This window comes from Euleptes europaea, chromosome 9 (genome assembly GCF_029931775.1).
Source record: "Euleptes europaea isolate rEulEur1 chromosome 9, rEulEur1.hap1, whole genome shotgun sequence".
In the NCBI taxonomy this organism is placed as follows: Eukaryota; Metazoa; Chordata; class Lepidosauria; order Squamata; family Sphaerodactylidae; genus Euleptes; species Euleptes europaea.
This window is the reverse complement of record NC_079320.1, coordinates 230,983-253,631: the sequence shown is the minus strand read 5'-3', so window position 1 is coordinate 253,631 and position 22,649 is coordinate 230,983. Positions and strand designations below refer to the sequence as shown.

The window sequence follows — 22,649 nt, the reverse complement described above, 5'->3', positions numbered from 1 at the left end:
TAAACCCAGCCTGGAAAGAAAACATTCCCAGGAACACAGAATGGTTTCCCGTGGACAAGGGCCAGGGTGCTCGGGAAAGCTGAGGGCCGCCCAGCTGCCGTCTTCCTCCTTGCTGTGCTTGAGAGCTCCTTGTCCAAGCTCCGGCTGCCCGGACACTGCTTGGCAGCAGGGCCGCAGAGGCCTAACCCGCTGGGGCGAGAGGCTCAGTCTGGCCTGCCCCCCTTCCTTGCTGCAGAAGACCAGGGACCACCCTGTGTCCTCGCCTGCCTGCCAAGGCCTTTCTGTGGGTGAGGGAGCCTCCCCTCCCCCTTGAAGAACCAGGCAGGAGGCGCAGGTTGGGGCAAAAAATTACACTTTATATAGAGAACAGCCGTGCCCTGGAGGCTAACCAGCTCCGTTGGCAACGAGGGCCCAGTGGGCAGTGGTGCTGCCCCAACAGCCCCCCTACTCCCCCCAGCCCCAGGGGTCGGCCCCACCCATTGGGCAGCAGGAAGGGGGGGGCAGGTTCGGGGTGCCAGTCCCGGGACCTCCTTGCAGTCTAGTGCCAGTCTGCTTACGGAATGGACACTTGGCCCTGCACTCCAGGCCGTGCCAGATCAGCTGCTGGTTGGTGGGTTTGGGAGATTGCAAGGGGCTAGTGCCAATGTGCCCCCCAGCCTTGCTGTATGCAGCTGGCAAAGAAGTGGGCTGTCTGGGCCCAGGAACAGGCGGCTGGCTGGCTGTCATATGGCCTAGACGACTTGGTTGTTCAGCTGTCCAGGATACTGCTCGAAGCGCCTGTTTGCCTCCTCACTGAGCGCATCCCCTGCAGGAGGGTCAAAGGGGGGTTAAACATAAGAACATAAGAAAGGCACTGCTGGATCAGACCAAGGCCCATCAAGTCCAGCAGTCTGCTCACACAGTGGCCAACTGGGTGCCTCTAGGAAGCCCCCAAACAAGACGACTGCAGCAGCACCATCCTGCCTGTGTTCCACAGCGCCTAAGATAATAGGCATGCTCCTCTAGATCACGCCCAGCACCAAAGGGGCTCGTTTTGCAAGCCATCATCCCACCGAGGGCTTTGGCCTCACTCTGTGCCCCAGAAGCCCTTCCTCCCCCCCTCCCCTGCAAGGGCCGGAGGGCTGCCCAGCGGCTGGGCCGTACCTATGTGGCAGCCGTGCACCCAGATGCGGTGCCCGTCATACTTGCAGTTGCACTTCATGGCGTTGTTGGTGAAGTCGCTCTCTGCCACCTCGTAGCGTGGGTTGATCACCACCTGGGCAGCAGTAATCAGCGGTCAGAGGTAGCCTGGCGACTGAAGCCCCCAGCCCTGCCTGCTGCCCATGGCTGGACTGCAGAGCCCCTGCTTTGCCTGCAGAAGTCCCGCTCCCCTGGGGGGGCATGCCCTGGCTTCTCCCCATCCTGGACTCTGGCGGCAGCTGATGAGAAAGGCTTCCTTAGCCTGGCGCTTGGGAGCAAGCCCCCGGTAGCAGCACCAGGGAAGCCAAGAGGCTGGTGGAGCACCCCCACCCCACCGCCTCTGCTGCCAGAGAGAAAGAGGGGAGTCAAAGGAGGCCAGTCTGAGAGAGGACAGCACCTCTTGGGCCCACGGGGAAAAACAGGCTGCTGAACTGGGGGGCCACTGGTCTGCTCCAGCAGGGATGCTGCCTGCTCTCTCATTGTGGGGGCTGGAAGTGCTGTCTGCTCTCAAGGCAGGCTGAGCGCCAGCAGGCAGGCCCTCAGACTGCAGCCCTCCCGTGAACGGCAAAGCCCAGGCACCTGGTGGGAAAACTCAGCCCACCCCACCCCCAACACCACCCAAAGGATGATCCTGCTGGGGACAGAGAAAGATGACCCTCTGCCTGCAAGGGCCTCTCGGGAGCAGCCGGCCGGGCCCCAGCGCCCCCAGCAGTCCACTTGGCACATCTCACCTGCAGAATGTAGTTCCCGGCCCGGATGTCGGTGATGTCGATCCACTGGCAGTCAATGTCATGCCGATAGAGGTCCCAGCAGCCCACGGTGATGCCCTGCTCCCCAAAGTTGGCACACTCATAGCGCTTGCCCACATCTGTCAGAGGAAAGGACCGGGGGGGGGGGATGGATATCAGAGTTCGCCTCTGGCTTCCCTCTTTCTCCAGTCATGCCATCACCCCATGCCCACTCAGGGGTGAAGAGGGTGGAACTCTGAAAAGAAGGCTGGAGCAAAGGCAAAGGGCACTGTGGCAGGGAGCACTTCAGAACATGTGCAGACTTCTTTCCACACCTGGTCTGAAAGGGCCCAGGGAAAGACCAGGAGGCTTTGCAAACTCAGCCCCTGCCTGAGCGCCCCCCGAGAGCACTGCCCACCTTCCTGGCACTCCGTATCTTCCAGGCAGAAGCTGGCCTTGTGTCCCTCTGCCACCTTGGTGCCGTTGGGGGTGAGGAGGTCGTAGTGGGTGAAGATGTCCATGCTGTGGTAGTGCCTGTGCAGGGGGAGGACACCGAACGTGAGGCCCGCAGAGGGGGAAGGAGCAGAAGGGGAGTCCAGGGTCAAAGTGGGGGGGGAGGAAGGGGCTCAAAGGCCCCTCTGTCTCCGGGGCAGGGCTTGCCTCCCGTCCTCCCCATGGGCACAAGTCCAGCTGTGCCCTGTTCAGCCTCCAGCGTGTCCAGAGGACCACCCTCCTCGCCATAGCAGCTCCTTACCCGTGGCATTCGTGCCACACCCAAGAGTGGCGCCCTGCCTTGGGGCGGAAGTCTGCCCGGCCGTTGTTGTGGATCTGGGAAGAGAAGCGCAGGAGGCGCCGGTGCCCGTAGGGCCAGTTTGCTTTGCTGGCACTGCTCGACAGGCAGTTCTCTTCCGCAGCACAGTAGAGCATGTGCAGAGGGCGGTCCTCTATGTATGCTGTCTCTTGCACTAGCGGGGCATGGAGCAGCAAGTCTGAGGCAGCTGCAGGAAGGGGAAGGAGCAATCGGTGGCTGCAGGATACCGAGAGGGTGTCCCCGCAGAGGTGCTCAGTCTGCACCTGGTGGGGGGAGAGCCCCTCTGAGGCAGAGACCTGGCCGGCAGGAGGACACCCCAAAGCCAGCCTCAGCCCGCTTCTGCCCCCATCGAGCCCCTCAGCGGGATAATGCTCAAAGCCCACGAGAAAGTCCCAGGCAGAGATGGGACAGGAACCCAGCTCTCCTACTGCCTGCCTCCAGGCCACCCTGGGGGAGCCCATGGCCATGCCCTGCCCCCCCCCCCACAAAAGCTCACTCTCAGAGCAGATGACCCCGGCAGCAAAGCGGGTGCCCGTCTTCCGGCAGTTGAGTTTGTCGTGGTGCTGGCAGTGGCTCAGCGTCATCTCGTGCCCGGCACACTTCACCCCGCTCAGTACCATCTCCGTCACATTGCTGGCATCCCAGTACCAGGTTTCCTTGGAGACAGAGCAGATACAGCCTGGGCAGGCAAGTCCCCCACACCCCTCCCACCCCGCTTCTCCCCACCCCAGCGAGCAGTGCTTTGGCATCAGCATGCAAGCATGCATTTCTCACTGCCAGGAGTTGGCAGGGTTCCCTGCCAAGCTCTCCTAGCCCTGTCCCTGACCCCACATCGCCTTCAGGCTAAAGACTACCCCCCCATGCATGCACACACACTGGCCCTCCACCTACCGTCACGGCATGCATGGCATAGCCCAGGCCGAGCTGGCGACATGCCACCATGGCTTCTGTGGTGCTCCAGCCCGAGCTGCAAACTGTGCCCCACCTACCGGCGTGCTTCACCTCCACGCGGCCCTCAAACACCGTGCGGCCACCGACTATCCGGATCTGTGGAGAAGCCCTGCAGGAAATGAGCATGCTGTCCCCCTCCCCCGGGGCAGTGTGGAGCTCAGCAGAGGGATGCCAGTGGTCCAGCCAGGAGGGCAGCCCCAGCAGCCAAGAGCAGTGGAAGCCATCCGCGGGCAAGCGGGCGAGCACCGGTACCTACTTGCAAGCCGCTGCTGGCGAACCCCAGGCCCAGCTGACGGCACACCACCGTGGCCTCAAGGATCCCCCAGCCCTCTCCACAAATCAAGCCCCACCAGCGGGTGCCGTTGCTCCCGGCCCCCAGGGCCACCTCCACCCGCCCCTCAAAGCGGTTGCGTCCCATGCTCAGGCGGATCTGTGGAGAAAGGGGGCGGCGGGGGGGGGGGGAAGAGAGGTCAGAGTCTCGGGGAAACCAAAGCCCAGCGTCTTCTACAGGGGAAGCCCTCTCTACCGCATGGGCTTCCTCAAACAACCCCCCTTCCTCCTGGTGCTCAATTGCTGCACCTCCCCTGCTTGGCTACCAGCATCTCCCCCACCCCACCCAAATTTGGCTTTCCCAGGCAGCTCCCTCACTCACTCCACACCAGCCTGAAGCCTACAAAGCCGCTGCCTCCTCACAGAATCATAGAGTTGGAAGGGACCACCAGGGTTATCTAGTCTAACCCCCTGTACAATGCAGGAAATTCATAACTACCTCCCCCACCCATGCCCCCAGTGACCCATACTTCATTCATAGAAGATGGCCAGAAAAAACCCTCCAGGATCCCTGCCCAATCGGGCATGGAGGAAAATTCCTTCCTGACTCCAAAGTGGTGATGGGCATTACCCTGGGAATGTAAAAAAGGGCCACAAGAGCCAAACACTGACACAACCCTTCCTACACTCCCTCTCAGGATCTGCCTACGTTCACAGAATCAGCATCGCTGTCAGATGGCCATCTAGCCTCTGCTTAAAAACCTCCAAAGAAGGAGGGCTTACCTCCTCCTGAGGAAGCCTGTTCTACTAAGGAACACTCTGTAATGAAGTTCTTCCTAATGTCTAGATGGAAACTCTTTTAATTTCAACCCGTTGGTTCTGGTCCGACCTCCTGGGGCAACAGAAAACAACTCTGTACCATCCTCTATACCATCCTCTACCATCCTCTGACAGCCCTTCAAGTACTTGAACATGGTTATCATATCCACTCTCAGACTTCTCTCCAGGCTAAACATACCCAGCTCCTTCAACTTTTCCTCATAGAGCTTGGTCTCCAGACCCCTCACCATCTTTGTTGCCCTCCTCTGGACCCGTTCCTGCTTGTCTACATCCTTCTTACATTGAAGTGCCCAAAACTGAACACAATACCCTAGGTGGGGTCTAACTAGAGCAGAGAAAAGTGATACCATCACTTCATGTGATCTGGACACGATGCTTCTGTTGATGCCCAAAAATGCATTGCCCTTTTAGCTACCGCATCACCCTGCAGACTCACGTTCAGCGTTTGGTCTACTAAGACCCTTAGATCCTTTTCACACACACTACTGCTAAGAGAAGTCTCCCCCATCCTACCATTATGCATTTGATTTTCCTACCTAAGTGCCCAGTTTTCTAGCCTGTCAAAATCACCCTGCATCCTGGCTCTGCCTTCTATCGTATTTGCGACCCCTCCCAATTTACTTTCATCAGTATCCCCTCTATTCCTTCAACCAAATCATTTATAAACATGGTGAACAAACAGGGCCCAGGACAGATTCCTGAGGAACTCTACTAGTCACTGCTCTCCAAGAGGATGAGGAACCATTAACAAGCACTCTTTGGGCGCGATCTGTCAACCAGTTACAGATCCACCTAATGGTAATAGGATCTAAATCACATTTTCACAATTTGTCAACAAGAATATTATGGGGAACCTTATCAAAAGCCTTACTGAAATCAAGATAAACTATGTCCACAGCATTCTCCTGATCTCAGAAAAAGCGATAAGATTAGTCTGACATGACTTGTTCTTGAGCAACCCATGCTGGCTCTTAGTAATCACAGCTGTGACGTCTCATCTGCACCTGGATGCTCCACCCACACAGTAGCCATTTCCACTGCCCACCCCTCCAGCAGCAGCTGCCCCCACAACTGGGGAGGGGGCTTTTTTCAGCCAGCAGTTTAAGATTGTTATACTATTTTAACAGAACACCTTGCAAAAGAGGTTCTCAGAATTCCCAGCCTTTGCTTTGTTTTGAAAGCAAGTCCCTTTGGTTGGAGAGATGTGCCTTTCCATTTATAACTCCATAACAAAAGAAGCTAGAGGGTTTCTTTTAATGACAACTGGGAATGCAGAGATCTTGATACACGAACAGTTCTGACAGTGTAACAATATAATGCTATTCAATTGCTGATTTAAAAAACTGGCAAAGCCCTGGTGGCACATTGGCGGGGTGGGGGCTGTTGGGGGCCTGGAGCAGGAAAACCCATCATGGGAAAGCCCCTTTCCTGGTGCATCGCATCTGCAGCCTGAGCAGGGCAGCAAAACCACAAAAGCAGGTCCTAACTCCTCCCTCCCAAGGGCCAGGCCGGTGTGGGAGCCACGTGTCTTGAAGGGCCGGTTTTGGAGGACATGCAGGCCCAGCCCAGAACCCCCGGGAAGCCAGTTTCTTCTTCTGCAAGCCAATGCACATGACCCTGGCCAGGACTCTTTGGCCCTCTTTGGCTGCTCCCAGCCTGTGTGCTTTTATCTTTGGTTGGAGGGGAGCGGAAACGGGGCTCCAACCAAGACCCGAAAGCAGCAGCTTTGCTTTGCGGGGTCACTGGGCCCTGCTGCCTCTCCTCCTCCTCTTGGCCAGCCCTCCACATTCCCCACTTAGTGTACACGAGGCAGGGTGGCCACTTGGTAGAGTTGCCAACCTGCAGGTGGTGGCTGGAGATCTCCTGGGGTTGCAACTGACCTCTACGCGACAGAGATCCATTCCCCTGGAGAAAATGGCCCATTTGGAGGGCAAACTCTATGGCATCACACTCCACTGAAGTCCTCCCCAAACTACACCCTCCTCAGGCTCCACCCCCCCCCAAATCTCCAGGTATTTCCCAACCTGGAGCTGGCAACCCTACCTCTTGGGGAAGGGGTGGTGGTGGCAGCAACTGCAGCAGGCCAGGGCCTCTTTGCAGGGTGGGGGGCGGGGGAGACTGCCTCTATTACCAACCTGCTGGAGGCCCAGCAAGGAGTGCAAGAGCCTGCCTGCCAGGGTCCTGGGCCTGTTTGTGTGCAGGGGGAGAGCCCCCCCAACTCATAGAGCTGCAGAACACCAGAGAGCAGGCAAGTGGGGGCTCTTTCCTGGGGGGGGCAGGAGGAGTTGTGCGTGGCACAGCTAACCGTGGTCTCGTAGCCCATGTAGGGGATGTTGCAGCGGACCCCGGCGTCCTCGGCATGTTTGCAGCCCTCCTGGGTGATGTTCTTGTGTGGGCAACTCCACAGCGACCTCTCGGAGCCTGCACACTGCACCTCATTCATGTGGATGGGACCCATTCCTGTCAGAGAGAGGGGAAGAAGGAGAGAGGGTCCCCAGAAGCCCACCACCCCTGGCTCCGTCACACCTGCACAGGTGCAGAGCAATGGGGAGGGGTTTGTCATACACCTGTTTAATTCCCTAGAACCATATGGTTTAAATCTGGAAAATGATTTAACATGCTTCATTTGAGTGTGTATCACTTTAAGGATCTACTGTGATGTTATGTTAATGTACTCTTAAGCTGCACTGATGTGGATCTTTTCCACAACTGCTTGTATCCCGGTTGGGAACAGAGGAAAGGTGAATCTGTTGGTGCAACCTATGAATAGATGTCCATTGTGGAAATATTGGAACTAAAAAATTGTATGTGGTTGCTGTTATACTTAATAAAAAGATTAATCATTATTGGAGACAGTATTGGAGCTACTGAGGCTAAAATTAAGGAATAAGTGTGCAAATATGATGACTAAGTAACAACTTGAAATAAGCATGATTTGATATTTCATAATATTGTTAATATAGAAGTTTAGATATTTATTGCACAATATTGTAAGATATGTTTATTGGTACAGGAACGGGACTGATGAAGAACTGTGAAACGATCGCCTCCCTAGGCATCGTCACTGTGCACCATCCTTCGGAGAAGATTGTATTTTTGGAATGAATGTGACTACTTTTTGCAGTAAGTGTAATTTTCATGTAACATTGGCCTTGTAGCCTTTGTGGATGATTCAAATACACTTATCATAGAGTTATATATAGCCATAGTCTGTGCTTAGTTATTAACCTTAGGTATTGGTACAGAGGTGTCCTTTTGCATTGCTGATTCTTTTAAGCGGCAATGTCGGTGATCAAACCTGGGACCTTCTGCACGCCAGGCAGATGCTCTGCCACTCGGGCAGCAGCCCCTCCCCTTGCCTCTAGTGAAGGGAAAGCTGCTGCCCTATTTTATAACTGGTGGGTTGGAGCTGACCTGGCAGGGATGTGGCCCCGTCCGCAGGAGAGCTGGGACAACTCCTTGAATCAGAAGCCAAAAATGGTTTGCGGGTGGCAGTTCGAGCTACCTTCAGCCCCTTGTGGTGCGTGCCAGCCAGACTCACCTTGGCCCATGCGTGCCCCCGTCAGGGCCTCCTTGGCGCTGCCAAAGCCCAGCTCCCGGCAAACCACACTGGCCGACATCAGGCTCCAGCGGTCGTCGCAGATGGACCCCCACTCGTTCTCCTTCAGCACCTCCACCCGCCCTTCACCCGGCCGGGCCCCTCCCTTCAGGCGGATGTGCTTCTGTGGGCAAGACCAGGGAGTTCAGGGCTGCAGGAGGGGGGCTGCAGCCCCTCCTCCCAGCCCTTGCCCCAAGGCCAGGAGGGGCTCACCTGCCCCTGTTGCCGCCGCTGCTGCTTCTTCTGGGCACTGCCCATGGCAAAGAGGGGCCCGGGCATGCAGCCCACCACAGCGGGCATCCCGCCCTTGCAGACCCCCCCAGTGCCATTGCTGCTGTAGAACTCGAAGGAGCACAGGGAGAGGTGGACCTCGCTCCCCAGGCAGGACACCGAGTGCAGACGGTAGTTGAGCGGGTGTCGCCGCGCAGACAGCCTGTAAGGGAGGGGATGGGTCAGCACCTCCCTCAGCCAGCGGAGCATAGAGGCGAGGGAGGACAGCGACGGGGGACGTCCTCTTAGCTGTACTTCGCGCTGAGGCATGGCGTTCCAGGGGGCCCCCGCCCCAAAATATGGCCATTGGTGTTGGAGAAATGGAGACATTTCCGGGATGGGAAGGCTCAGTGAGCCACCTCTCAGCCCAGAGACCAGCTCAGCACCCGCATCCTGCCTCCCCCAGGAGTTGCGAGTCCCAACGGGGTCGGATGATGTCCTGGGGCCCGCCCACTCTGCTCGAGTGCAGATCCGCCACGTCCCACAACACATTCTGCTCCAGAAAGATGGGGAGTGAGGGCTGCCTGGGGGCGGGCAGGGTGGGTGAGCTTTCTCTGCCAAACTGCCCCCGTCTGCCTTTGAATGCTGCCTCTGCAGAGCTGCCTCAGGATCTTCCTGGCTGCGCACCTCCCCGGGAGCAGCAGTGCCCACGTTACCTCTTGGTGCCCCTAAAGTCCTCCCTGCGCCTATGCTTGGGCCGAGCCCTGGAAGCTGGCCTGGAAAACAGAAGAGAACAGTGAAGGAGCCCACCAAGGGACCCCTTCCCTCCCTCCCTCCCTTGAGCGTCCCCCAAGAGCCCCACGCCACTGGGTGGGACCTGCCTTTGCAGCCCAGCCCAGCCCAGCTCCACCCGCTGGAAGCAAGCTTTTGCTCATGCCGGTGGCACCAAACGCCTCTTGTGGCCTTTGGGGAGGCAGGGAGGCCCCCTTACTGGATGAGACCCAATGCCTTTCGCCCCCAGCCTGCTGTTTCTTCCAGCATTGGCCAGCCAGACAATGAGCCGGGGGGGGGGGCTCCATGGAGGGCACGGAGGGCACGGAGGCCAGCCTGAGCTCAGTCACCTGCCCCACTGCCTGGGATGCCCCGGCAAGCCACTCTGCCCCTGCAGGGAGCATTTCCTGGCACTTAGGTCATTGGAATGCATTGTGCATCCCAAACAGTTCCCCTCTTTCTATCTCCAAGCACACCTCCTGGGGCAGAAGGCCTGACCCCAGGCTCCCTGTCCTGTTCCTTGGCTGAAGGACCCAGCCACCCAAAGTCCTAACTACGCAAGCAGATTCTGTTCCCACACCTGCAAAGGCATGGGGGGGGGGCACCATGCTGCGCACCTGATCTGGATCAGGGCCTCACAGCAATTTTAAAGCACAGCATCTGCTTCTGAAATGGCCTCAGCAGCTGAAGGATGGGCCCTGTTGCCTCTGTCGTGTGTATTTTGGCCCTCCCCGAGGCGCCAGCCCTTAAAGTAACCCAGTCTCCCGGTGCCTGGCTTTCGCAGTCCAGACAAGCACACGGAACTGGGCCACATTTATGTGAGGCTGCTGCCCACAAACCTGGCACGATGCCACTGCCGGGACATCACACGAGCACCCCCCCAGTGCAGCCCCCCAGGGAGGACAGGAGCCACCCAAACCCATCCCAAAGCCCTCCTTTTCAGTACTGACTGCAACTTTTGTACACGCCTTTGTGGGCTGCCTCGGGTGCAGGCGCTGGAGGAAAGCGGGGAATGAAACAAACTGGGCTCTCTGCCCTTGCCAACCTCCGCCCCTGGTGGCTGGACTGGCCCCCTCGGAAAGTCCTCCAGGCCAGTGGCGGTGGCCACATGTGCCGTGGCAGTCCACGTAGCACGGAGGACTTCCTCTGGCCTGTGTCTGGCACGACCTGCTCTGTGATTTCACCAAGTCTAGAAAATCCCTCTCCCCATTTTGGATGTTAAGAGCCCATAAGGCCTGAGACATCTGCGTATGCGTGTGTGTGTGTGCAATCAAAAAAGGCCCTGGTGCCTTTCCTCGGAAGGAAAAGAAGAAGAAGAGTTGGTTTTTATATGCTACCGCTTAAAGAATCAAACCGGCTTACAATCACCTTCTCTTCCCCACAACAGACACCCTGTGAGGGAGGTGGGGCTGAGAGAGTGTGACTAGCCCAAGGTCACCCAACTGGCTTCATGTGTAGCAGTGGGGAAACCAACAAGGTTCACCAGGTAAGCCTCTGCTACTCATGTGAAGGAGTGGTGAATCAAGCCTGTTTCTCCAGATTGGACTCCACAGCTCCAAACCACCGCTCTTAACCACTACACCACGCTGGCTGGAAGAAGAGGGCTGGAAGCCCGGGGGCCAGGTGACCCCTGGCGAGAAGCTCTCCCTCTCTGCCGGTCAGGCAAAGGCCGTGCCCATCTCCCCAGCCAGTCAGCAGGAGGCGCCTGGGGGTGAGTCATCCCCCCCTCCCTGCACTGCCCTGGAGAGGCCGAAGCACAGAGTGGCCTTTGTCGGGCATCTCTTTCCAGACTCCCATTCATGTCTGTCAGGCTCTTGCACTCGGACCCTCTGAAGCTGCCCAGCACGGCCCTGCTGTGGCCAGGGAGGGTGAGCCCCCCAGGCAACGCCCTGCCCCCTCTGCTCCCTGCTTGTTCCTCCCCATTCACACCCCCTGGCAGCTGGCCAGGTCTCGCCTCTGCCCCCAGACCCCCCTCCTTCCATTTGAGGTGAAAGGAGCTAGCTGGCTGGCAAAGTTCCGGTTTCCCCGCCGCTACAGCCTCTTTCCAAGGTGCTGCCCGAGGTCTGACTCCCTTTCTGCCCTGTTCCCCTCTGGCCTGGGCTGGGCTGGCATCCTCAGCGCCGGCCGGCCGGCCTGCCACCACCTCTCCAGAGAAGGAAGGCTGACCTGCTCACTGCTGGGCCGTCTGCTGCTGCGAAGAGAAGCATTGGATCCATCCTGCCACTGGGTGCCCCACCCAAGCAGTCCCTCTGCACAGCCACGGGTGGGGAACAGAAGCAGACCTTCCCCGCTCCCCAGAAAGCCACAGGCCTTGGCCCCTCCTGGGCACAGAGGTGCTGCCAGTGCCTGGACAGGAAGAAAGGTTGCCCAGAGCGTCCCTCTCAGCTTTGCAGGTGGAAGCCGCCGGGGGTTACGAGGCCCAAGAGGCAGAGAGGCAAGCTGCAGCCCCGATCCCAAGCAGGTCAGTGGCGCCCTTGACTTCCTGGATGAACCTGATTCCTTCCAAGGCTGGCCTGCCCATGAAGGTAGCGCGGCATGCAGAGCAGGCGGCTTGGGGCGGAGGTTCATTGCCTGTTCCCGGCTGGATTCCTAGCAGCTGAATCCAGCCTGGATGGTTCTGCCCTGCCGGGCAGCCTGGGCCCATCCCACAGAGAAGCCTCAAGGGCTCTGGTGTTGCCGGGGGAGGGGGCACCGGCCGCACAACACTGCAGGGCCCACCTGGCCCCGTTACCTCCTGCCGAGGCCCGCCTTCCTCCGGCCCTTCGCTGCCTTGGTCGCTCGCCTGAACCGCCTGGAGAGTCAAAGTCAGAAGCAGCCTCTTAACAGGCAGGGAGACGCCAGGCAGTCAGCCTGGACCCTCGGAGACCACAGCGGGAGCCCACAGACTGGCTTTGGCTCTCCCTGCCACGGCCACCAACTCCTGCCCCAAGTGACCTCCCCCCCTTCCACAGAACGTGGCTTCAGGGCTCCTGTGCATTGAGTATAATCCAGCCTGGCTTCTTCCTGTTGCCCGCAGACTCTGGGGATCCCAATGGGGAGACAAACGGCCAGCTCAGTGTATCATCAAGTACTATAGCCCTGCCACCTAGGCACAAGATGGCATGTATGGCTACCGTACCCCAGTCTATATGCTTAACCGTATAATCAGACTAAAGTCTATTTAAGAAGTAATTACTAACCAAACTGCATGTGCTTTTGAATTACTTGCTCACGAAGGCGGTGTCCGTGGAAAGTTCGATTTTTCCAATTGTTGTTTAAAGACAGATGACAATGGAGAGGCAGTTTTAAATATTGCCTCTGAGATCAGAAAGATTTCAAATATGCCAGTTCAGAACTGGAAGAGTGCGTGGAACCCGGAGTGACGGGACAATCTGCTTGGTGGGGGATGGTGGAAGAAAGCAATGTGATTGGTCGGATGTGCCTTGGCAAGTGTCATTTTTTCCCCTTCCTTGTTGTATCCCATTTAATGCCTTTAATAAGGTCCGTCATTGACAGTTCACGTCTAGTCGCGATGCCGGTTGGGAGCCACCCCTAAAGGGGCCCCTGATTTAGTCATGGTACTTCGCACCATCCCTAAGGAGTTTGCCAACCTTTTGGAGCCCTGATCCTGCATGCACCTCCCCCACTTTGAAAGCAATCAAAGCTACTAGAAAAGGGAGGAATGTTGTGCCCAGACAAATCATACTGGCACTGTTCACATGGACACGAGAGTAAAGCAGACTTGCAAGCACTAAAAAACCCCTTCACAGAATGTGCCTCAAAGCAGTACACACACACACACACACACTGTCTCCAAAACCGCTGACTCTTTGCAAGGCTGATTGCTCTGGCTATCGCCCTCCCCTCCCCTCCAGAATGCTGTGAACTGTCAAAGAGATAGCTTTCATTCATAAATGTATCAAAAGGCGCACAGGCGCAGTAGAAGATAATTAGGTAATGATGACTGGGGGATCTCATGTTCAGAATTGTATCTTTATGGAAAAGGAATGCGAAAAGTCTATAAAGCTGCTTGCCTGTACCCTGCCCTGTGTGGGCAGTTTCTTGACTCTTGTTTGGTCTTGATTCTGTTTCACCCAGCTGCAGTTCTTTGATCAAATAAACGAGCTGACTCCGATCCAACCTCCTTCCCTCATTGTCTTAACTGAATGCTCAAGAAATCAGGGTTCACAACAGAGTGGGGCTCAATTAAACGTTTTGTTGGCCTCCTGTTCCCCCCGCCACCCATATTCCCCCCCTCCTGTTGACCAGATGTGTGCAGGGAGGAGGATGCTCAGAACTGGAGTGAGGAGGCTGGAGAGGGGCTGCTTCAGATTGAGACAGGCTGAGCGAGGCCCCCACTGCCGGGCCATCTCCCCAGCATGCAAGGGCCCCAGGCGGCTGCTATCAGCCTTGTGGCACAAACGCCTCCCCCCAGCCCCCCCAGTACACATGAGTCTCCCCAAAGGGGGCTGTTTCAGGGGAGAGGGTGGGGGGCCCTTGCCCTGCCTGGGGCTGATCCAAACTGAGGCTGCAGTGCCGAAAGGACCCCCTCCTCTCCCCCGCCCTTCCTTCCCCACGACCCTTCCCTGCTGCTGACAGACAGCGGAGACATCGCTCTGGAGTCCGGGGGCTGCCCCTGCTCAGCACAAGGCTCCCTTGGGGGCCATGGGCCAGGCACACCCTTCCTCTCTGCACCTGGTCGACCTCGCTAAGTTGTTGCGAAGGCGAGATGGAGGGGGGCCACACGCACAGCCCTCAGGGGCGTGGAGGAGGGGGCTGTGCATGTGGCAACATCCAGGAGGGGCGTGGCAACATCCACCAGCTCAGGCCACTGGCCCTGCCCCCCTCCACGACCATGGTGCTGCCCCCACGGCTGGACTCACCTGTAGAAATTCCGGTTGACTTTCTTCTCGGCTGGGAAGCCCAGCATGCCACAGACCACCCGGCTGTTCTGGCTGCTCCAGCTCTCGTCACAAATCTGGGCCCAGCTGCCCTTGTGGCGGACTTCCACGATGCCCTCTGTCACCGGCAGCGGCCGCTTGGCATGGGACACGACTGGGCGCAGACGTAGCTCCTCCACCTGGTTCTGCTCTGTCTGGGGAGAGGGGGAAAGGATCAGCCCCCACCCACCCACCCAAGGTTGCCTGCCTCCAGTTGGGACCTGAGGATCCCCTGGAATTACAGCTCATCTCCAGACTACAGAGATCCCAGCCTGGATCTGGCCACCCTTCTCCCTCATTCCCCACTGGTGGCTGGGGGACGACGACGACCTGGCAACCCTGCCCCCAGCAGCTTCAGCTCTTGCTGCAAAGGCCCCCACAACCCACCTACCCATGAGCCCCCCCCTTTCCTCTTGACACCACATCTGTGTTGGGGCAGACAACTGTGGACTGTCCGCTTCACGGGCCCAGGCGGAAAGGAATTCTCTCCCCTCCAGCAAGCCAGATGGAGGCCCAGCTGCCGGTCTGCAGGCTGCAACCACACAACGCTGGGAGGGAATCACTCTCTCTCTCTCTCTCACACACACACACACACACACACACCATGTTTCCATGGCTTGGTGTGGGAAACTGGAAAGAACCTGCGCCAGAAGTCCAAGACAGACTGAAAGCTTCCTGGCACAGCAAGGCCCTGGTTTGGAATGCCCGGCACATTCCTGAGTGCAAAATAAAAGCGATCACTCAATCCGATCACTCAGTCCCTCAAACTGATAATTCCAAGATGGAAGAAAGGGCCGTGGAACTAGATTGCAACTTGACTGGGCATAGAGGAGAGGTTACTGGGGGGGGGGGATGGGGGAGGTAGCTATGAATTTCCTGCACTATGCAGAGGATTAGAGTTAGATGACCCTTGGGATTCCTTCCAGCTCTGGGTTTCTATGACTCCAAAGAGAAGGTGCCACCCGCCGGCCAAGTCTCCTTCAGCCCTCGGAAAGGCAGGTGGGGCAAGCCAGACTCAGAGCAGAGAGCAAAACAGAAGCGGTAATGGAAAAAAGGAGGGGGGGGAAAGGAGGTGGGCCTGGCCCGCAAGAACATCCCCGGGGATGGAGAGGGGGGCGGGGGGGGGCTGTTGTCAGAGAAACTGCCCAAGCTGCGGCCAGCCTGGCCCCTCCGAGACCAGCGAGGGGGCTTCCTTTTCCAAAAGGCGGGAGTGGGGGAAAGGCCCGTCTTGGCGTCAGCATTAAGCAGCACTTCAGGAAGGCCAAGAGCAGCTGGCAGGAGAGGCTCTGCAGACTAGGAAGCAGTGGGGAGGGGGGCTGGCCCAGCCCAAATGCCTCCCCCCCCACCCCCGCCTTCTCCTAGCATGACGAAGAGGCCAAGGAATGCTGTGCGGGGCGTCACTGGCGCTTGCCACCCGCTTCCAGAGGGGAGGCCCTTCGCAGCCAGCCGGAGCCCAGAGCTCTTCCCCAGCCAGCCAGGAGCTGCAGGGAGAAGAAGGGCTGGGGGGAGCAGGGGGGGGGCTCGGAATGTGCTCTTTGCATGTTTGCAGGGAAGCAAAACCATTGGGAGCCAGTGGGGCGCAGTGGTTAGACCAGTGATTCCTAATGGGGTCATACGACCTACCAGGGAGATAATCTACTAATCTTGGGGTGCATTCAGAACTTTGGGCGGGGGGCAAATGGGGCACTTCTGAGATTTTACACAGCCAGTTCTTCCCACTTTCAGAGGCTTCTGCTACTCTGCAAATGAGAGTCACGTTTACCCACGTGGATGAGGGACTCTCCCCTTAGCCGAGCGGCACATAGCAAAGAGGAATGCCACCTCACTTTACGGAACGGGCAGATGGCCACCAGGCCCAAGGCCAAGCTCTGTGTGTCATAGCCACAAAGACCACAAATATCCCTGTCCATGAAGCTGCCCTGTCTGGAGTGCCGTTTTTAAATCATAATCTTTTGACTTGTGACTTGGGGTTGTCGTGAGAGCAACTGAAGAGTGGGAATGGCTGAGTAAGCCCCCACAAGCTCCAGGGGAAAATGGCCCCAACGATGGTCCCTTTTCCCAGGCTAAGTTAGATACCAGGAGAAAACCGGTCTGACACTAAAAACAGCACACGTGACAGATCACAAACGATTTCACAAAGCAAAAGCCAAAAGGTCTCACGGAGGGGACCAATTTCCCTCTGGTGACCATACAGAATTCATCAAACCCCAAGCGGGACCTGATCCAGCGCACCATTTTTCTTCTCTCCGACAGGCAGATAGCAAATGTGGCGTCCAAATAAAGAGTGAGTGGCAGCTGTTGGAGCCAGAAGTTGTTGTTCTTCAGGAAAAGCCGCAGTGTAGTTGGACTCTACCATGGAGGAGACGGCTGGCCCACAGACACAAAGACCCCCCCTCCACACGAGGCAAATAGCCCCAGCTCACAAGACTCAACCCGCCGTACCTTTTTCTCTCATTTATGACTCACACGATATGAGAGTAACTAATGAAAGCCAGGGGGGTGGATTGGTCAGAGTGTTGGACTAGGATCTCGGAAGACCAGGTTTGAATCCCCACTGGGCAGTGGAAACTGGCTGAGTGACCCTGGGCCACTCACACATTCTCTGCGTAACCTACCTCACAGGGTTGTTGTGAGGAGAAAATGGAAGGAAGTGTAGCAGTATCTGGTTACTTTGCCTTTCTTGCTGGTCATGCGTGAGAGCTGTGAGTTTCAAGCACTCTCCAGCTGTCAGTGAACTCTGGCTGCTTAATGACGGGGAGCCGTTTTAGCCAGTCTGCAGCAGTTGAAAAGAGCCAGGGTTCCCGGAGCACCATAAAGACAAACAAAATTTCTGGCAGGGGGTGAGCTGGCAGGGGGTGAGCTTTCCTTTCATGAGCTACAGCTCGCTTCTTCAGATACTCACAAAAGCTCAGACCCTGCCAGAAATTTTGCTCGTCTTTAAGGGGCTACTAGACACTTGCTCTTTTCTGGTTGCTTTAAGATTATTTTAATCTTTGACAGTTAACTGAAACAGTTGGAGAAAAGTTACATTAATTATCTGTTAATAGAGGTTAAGGTTTAAGTTTGGCCTTCTTAGCTTGGTTTAGAAAAGATGAGGACATATCATATGTATCTCATCTGCATCTGTTTTGATTGTATTATACTTAGTTAAGAACCAAACACTTATCTAGATAATAACCACATGATTAAGATAGAAGCGATTTAGAGGAAGATAAGACTGATATTTTTCTATAAAAATGCACTACCGTGATAAGCAAATCAGATTTCCCCGATGGAAGCCTCAGGAGAAGGTTAGGTGAGATTTTTTTGGGCGGGGTGGACTTGGGCTTATTCGATATGCTGGCACTTCTTCAAGTCTTGCTTAATAAAGAGAAGGATGCTTTTTCCCCCCCAAGAGGATATCACCAGGAAAGCCAAGCCTTGGGGCCGCTCAGCAACACACACCCACGCCCCCGGCCACCTGTTTGCATGAGATGCCCTCTTCCAGAAGATCAGACTTTGCCTACGTGACAGAAGAGCAAGGAGTGCTGGGGGCAGGGGTGGAAGCAGAAAAGAGTAGAGGGAAGCACACACCCTGCCCAGCCTTTGGAGAGACGGGGGAGGGTGGGAGGCCTCTCTGGCCAGACTGCTGGGGTGTTGAGCAGCAGGAGTCTTCCTTCTCACACACACACACACACACACACACACACACACACACACACACACACACACACACACACAGCACTAGAGTCCGCACAGCACCGGCGCTGCCCCCCACCCCGCCCTGCAGCTGCTTGGCAGGGATCTGCAAGGCGAAAGTGTTTTGGTTGCGAAAGGTGGGGGGGGGCTCCTCCCGACCCAGACTTCCTTGGCTCATTGCAAAGGGAAAGCCCTGTTGGGACTGTCCAGCAAAATGAAACAGAAGTCCAGGGGCACCTTAAAGGAGGTTTCAGCCCCCCCCTGCTTTGGGTGCCCCCCACCTCCTGAGAATAGGCAAGTGGCCACCCAGGAGAGGAGCTCCTTGGTCACAGGAGATTTACCTGTCCCCTTCTGTTGCCATCTTCCGCCAGCAGGTGAAGACATTTCTGTTTCACTTTGCATTCCCTCAGTAATCCCTCCTCCTTGCCTGGTGTTTTAATTGTTTTTTTATTTTTTGTATGTAGTGTAGCTCTGGTTTTGTTTCAATTATGTATTTTTATTGGCTTAAATGCCTTTAAACTGTTAGCCAGCTTGGGAGCCCTTATGAGGGTAGAAAGGCAGGGTATAATAAAGACTAAGCATTTATTTCAATGTGTGGTGGTTAAGAGAGGCAGACTCCAACCTGGAGAACTGGGTTCGATTCCCCATTCCTCCTCCACGTGAAGCCTGCTGGGTGACCTTGGGCCGGTCACAGTTCTCTCTCCGAACTCTCTCAGCCTTCGCAGGGGCAGGCCACGGCAAACCTGAATGTCTCTTGCATGGAAAACCCCATGGGGTCACCCCGAGTCAGCTGTGCCTCGACACACAAGCTTCCGTGAGTCACTGCTCACTTCCTCAGAGAGGGGAAGGTGTGAAGGAAATCGGTACTTGGAAATCCCATAGTTTAGGTTGCGGGGGGCGGGGGAGGGTTGTAGCAGAAGCTATTACATCACCAACTTTTCTCTACTGATTTTGCATGAATATTGAGAGTTCCCAGCACTCTTCAACTGTCAGTGGACTGTTTGCTTAAAATTACTTTAATCTTTGACTGTGAATTGAAACAGTTGCAAAAAATGTTAGATTAACCCCTGATTTTTAATAGAGGTTAAGAGTTGAGGTTAACTTTGTATATCAGATGTAAACTCATCTGCACCTGCTGATTGGCTTATTAGTACTTTTGTTGATTATCTCATATTAAGTTAAGAACTAATAACTTATATAGATAGTAATCATGATCATGATATAATGGATATAACATGATTATGATAAAACATAATTATTAAAAAGATAAGATTGGTATTTTTCTATAAATACGCACTATCATGAAAAGCAAATCAGAGGAAGAGTAGGTAAGATTTTAGGGTGTGTGACCTGCATTTGTTTGATACTCCCTAAAAGCAGTGAGACAAAACCTGAAACCTGGTTTGCCTTTAAAATTATTAGTCACTATAATATAATTAAGGAATGTTAGGAACTATTATAATTTTAGCCCTTATTTTTACAGTAGTTGCAGGTTTAATTTTCACTTGCCTTTATTTCCTGCTGTACTGAGTAATAAAGAAAACTATATTTATATACTATATATTTTCTTTATATATTTATTTTCTGTTCTCTGACTATATATTGTCAAAGATAGGACATTTTGGAGGACTTTCATTCATAGGGTCACCATGAGTCGGAAGCGACTTGACGGCACTTAACACACACACACGCATATATTTTCTCAATAAAATAAAAATCCCTGCAGGTTTTTGGTCTTGTTTGCTGGTTTTAGTTCAAAGAAGAGAACTCACACTTAACTTGTTTGTATTCTCAGATTTAAATCCTGGAGATATCTGCTACTAAACAGTTTGAATAGGCAAAGCCTTTTGAAATTGTTTGGTCCTAAATGGACGCAGGAGAAAAGCCTCTCTTTGCCGGGGGAGGCGGGGTTTTGTGTGAATGGCACCACAAGCCTTTCGAGTGTAAATCTCCACACAAGGGGCAAGGTGTTGGAAGTGAAGGACTTTGCGCTGTCTCTTAACCTCAGACCCCAGAGGGGGACAAGACCAGTGAGTCAGAGAGAGAGGTTTGGATGAGCTTCTGTGCGCACCGTAGCCCTTGGGGCACTCTGCTAACTTAACAGGGATTTGGGCATAACGAAGCCCTCCGCTCAGAAATTGGCCCGCCTCTTCGTGTCACATGTCTTTAGACTACATTCGTTTCCGCGCAAAATAATCTGCGACCGCGGCAGTAGCTTCGTGCAAAGTTTTGGAAAGCTTTTCTCAAATTGGTGGGGGTGGAGCAGGGATTGTCTAGTGCATACCATCCCCAAACGGATGGCCAGACCGAACGTGTTAATGCTGTGCTTGAATGTTATTTGCGCTGTTATGTCAATTACCACCAAGATAACTGGGTAGAACTGTTACCTTTTGCAGAATATGCTTACAATAATGCTGTACATCAGTCCACTGGTTTCAGCCCATTTTATGCAATATATGGACAGGTCTTCGGTCCTATCCCCCCTGTGGAGGATGTGGAGGGGGAGGGGGATGCCGACATTGCCTCTTGGGCACACACCCTCCGCACCACATGGCCCTGGCTGATTAGCAATCTTGCCCGAGCCAAGCGCATATACAAAGCACAAGCCGATAAGCATCGGTCCCCCGGTGGGGACCTACAAGTAGGTAACCTGGTATACCTATCCACCAAAAACCTGCGTTCCACCCGCCCGTGCCATAAGCTCAACGCTAAGTACATTGGCCCATTTCCCATCACTCGCATCATAAATCCTGTCACGGTGGAACTATCTCTCCCCAAAACCTTAAGGCGTGTGCACCCCGTTTTCCACATCAGCCTCCTGAAACCCCATATTGCTTCTCCGCAATGGCATCCAGAACTGCCTCCCGAACAGCCCATAATGGTGGTGGGGGGGGGGGAGAACATGTCGAGGTCTCCAAAGTCCTAGACTCCCGTATTCACCATGGAGTTTTACAATACCTAGTTCGCTGGAAACACTTCCCCCCTGCCTATGACGAGTGGGTTCGCGCACGAGATGTCTCCGCCCCCAAGCTCGTCAACGCCTTTCACATTGCCTACCCAGACAGACCAGCCCCCTTGCAGGATGGGAGGGGGCCTTAAGGGGAGCAGGATGTCAGGCTGTTATCTCGGTTTCTCTGTTGCCTCTGTTCCTTTGCTGAACCGTCCAGACTTCAAGGACGACTCCACATACCAAAGCCTGGGAACGCTACCCCTGGGAAAGTGTGCTCTGTTTATGCTTTGTGTGCTCTGTAATCTCCCGCCGTTTTCAAGCTTTATATTGCCAACTAACGAGCAAGGCCCTCATAGCTGTCATCTTATCCTCAATGCACTGTATTGCCTATTTGACCAGTAAAAGCCATCTGCTTGGATTCTAACTGTCTCTGTGGTGATTTCTGGTTCTTTGGGTCAAGAGCTGACACTTGGGCACTCTGCTAACTTAACAGGGATTTGGGCATAACGAAGCCCTTCAAGGGAGGGTTGACATAGAAAGGGTCAATCCCGCCATAAACCAACAGAGCGGGCAGCGGGGCCAGGTGGATGGTGAGGGAGGCCAGAGAGTCAGAGAGAGAAGCAGAGATAGTTCGAGTGAAGGTTCAGGGATCCTCGTACGAGGTTATAGTCTGATCAAATATCTTCCGAACAGCCCCTTCAAATGTCTACATGAAGAGTCCTGTAACGTTCTTAGAGGACCCCCTCTGCAGGGCTCACTTGTTAAACATTTGAAGGGGCTGCTCTCAGTGTGCCCCCCCCCCTCTCCCTTACATGGAGATGTGCACTTGGAAGACCTCATGGTGTAATTCACACCAAGCCTTGACTCCCCCCCTCCTCAAATCTTCCCCATAGGATTTCCCAGTATGATCTCCCTGCAGGTGTCTGCCTGATGTTGTGGCCCAGAGGCTGCTGCGGAGGCCGCTCAGCACCCTGGAGGGGCCGGCCCCATCTCTCCCTGCCCCCCCCCAACCGTGGCCCGCCTTCCTGAGGAGACCCACCTCGATCACATTGGAGTCCACGAAGCCGGGGATGCGTTCGTCCTTGCAGATGACGCCGGCGTCCTCCTCGTGGGAGCAGTCGCTGTTGCCCCAGCCCCGCGAGCGGCACTCGGCCACGCTCTTCTCGCTCCCCCCACAGTTCAGGTTGTCCAGCCAGATGCGCCCTGGGAGAAATGAGGAGGGCGAGAGCTGGCTTCTAGCCAGGCCGGGGTGGGGGCCTGCCCCTGCCCGGAAGGCCGGTCACTGAGGCGGGCTGTGGTTACTCAGGGGTCAAGGCAAGGCACTCTGCCCATGCTTGAAGGGATTCCCCTCGGTTTGTGCCTCACGTGACCTTTGGGCTGCCCTTCCGCAGGCCCTGAGGCTGACCTACGGTGCTTCGAGGGCCCGGCCCCTTCCCCGCCCGCACTCACCCGTGCCTTTGCCGTATTTGGCACTGTGGGTCCAGCCGGTGGCCGCCACGAAGCCCAGGTGGCGGCAGAGGACGTGGGCGTTGGCCAGCGTGAAGTCGTCGTCGCAGAGGGTGCCCCACTCTCGGTTGTAGAAGACCTCCACGCGCCCCTCGTTGTGCTTGCGAGGGTAGCCCGCCAGCCGGAACTGCAGCGGGGGCCCCGTGGGGGCTGTGGGGCTCGCCTCGGCCACGCTCACCCACAGCCAGACGCCGCAGAAGAGGCCAAGCAGCCGCCGCGGCCCCCGAGCGCCACCCAT

General features: G+C 55.7%; 1 protein-coding gene across 1 annotated transcript; it reads right to left on the bottom strand.

Moving 5' to 3' along the window:
• Positions 1-731: 731 nt before the first annotated feature.
• Positions 732-22,649, bottom strand: LOXL3 (lysyl oxidase like 3). Its single transcript, XM_056855724.1, has 13 exons — positions 22,355-22,649; positions 21,945-22,108; positions 14,221-14,432; positions 8,591-8,810; positions 8,321-8,498; positions 7,085-7,239; positions 3,926-4,099; positions 3,215-3,374; positions 2,662-2,905; positions 2,326-2,441; positions 1,911-2,047; positions 1,144-1,255; positions 732-805 (listed from the first exon to the last, which is right to left on the bottom strand). Exons 1-13 carry the CDS (start codon positions 22,647-22,649, stop codon positions 732-734), a joined length of 2,241 nt encoding a protein of 746 aa, XP_056711702.1.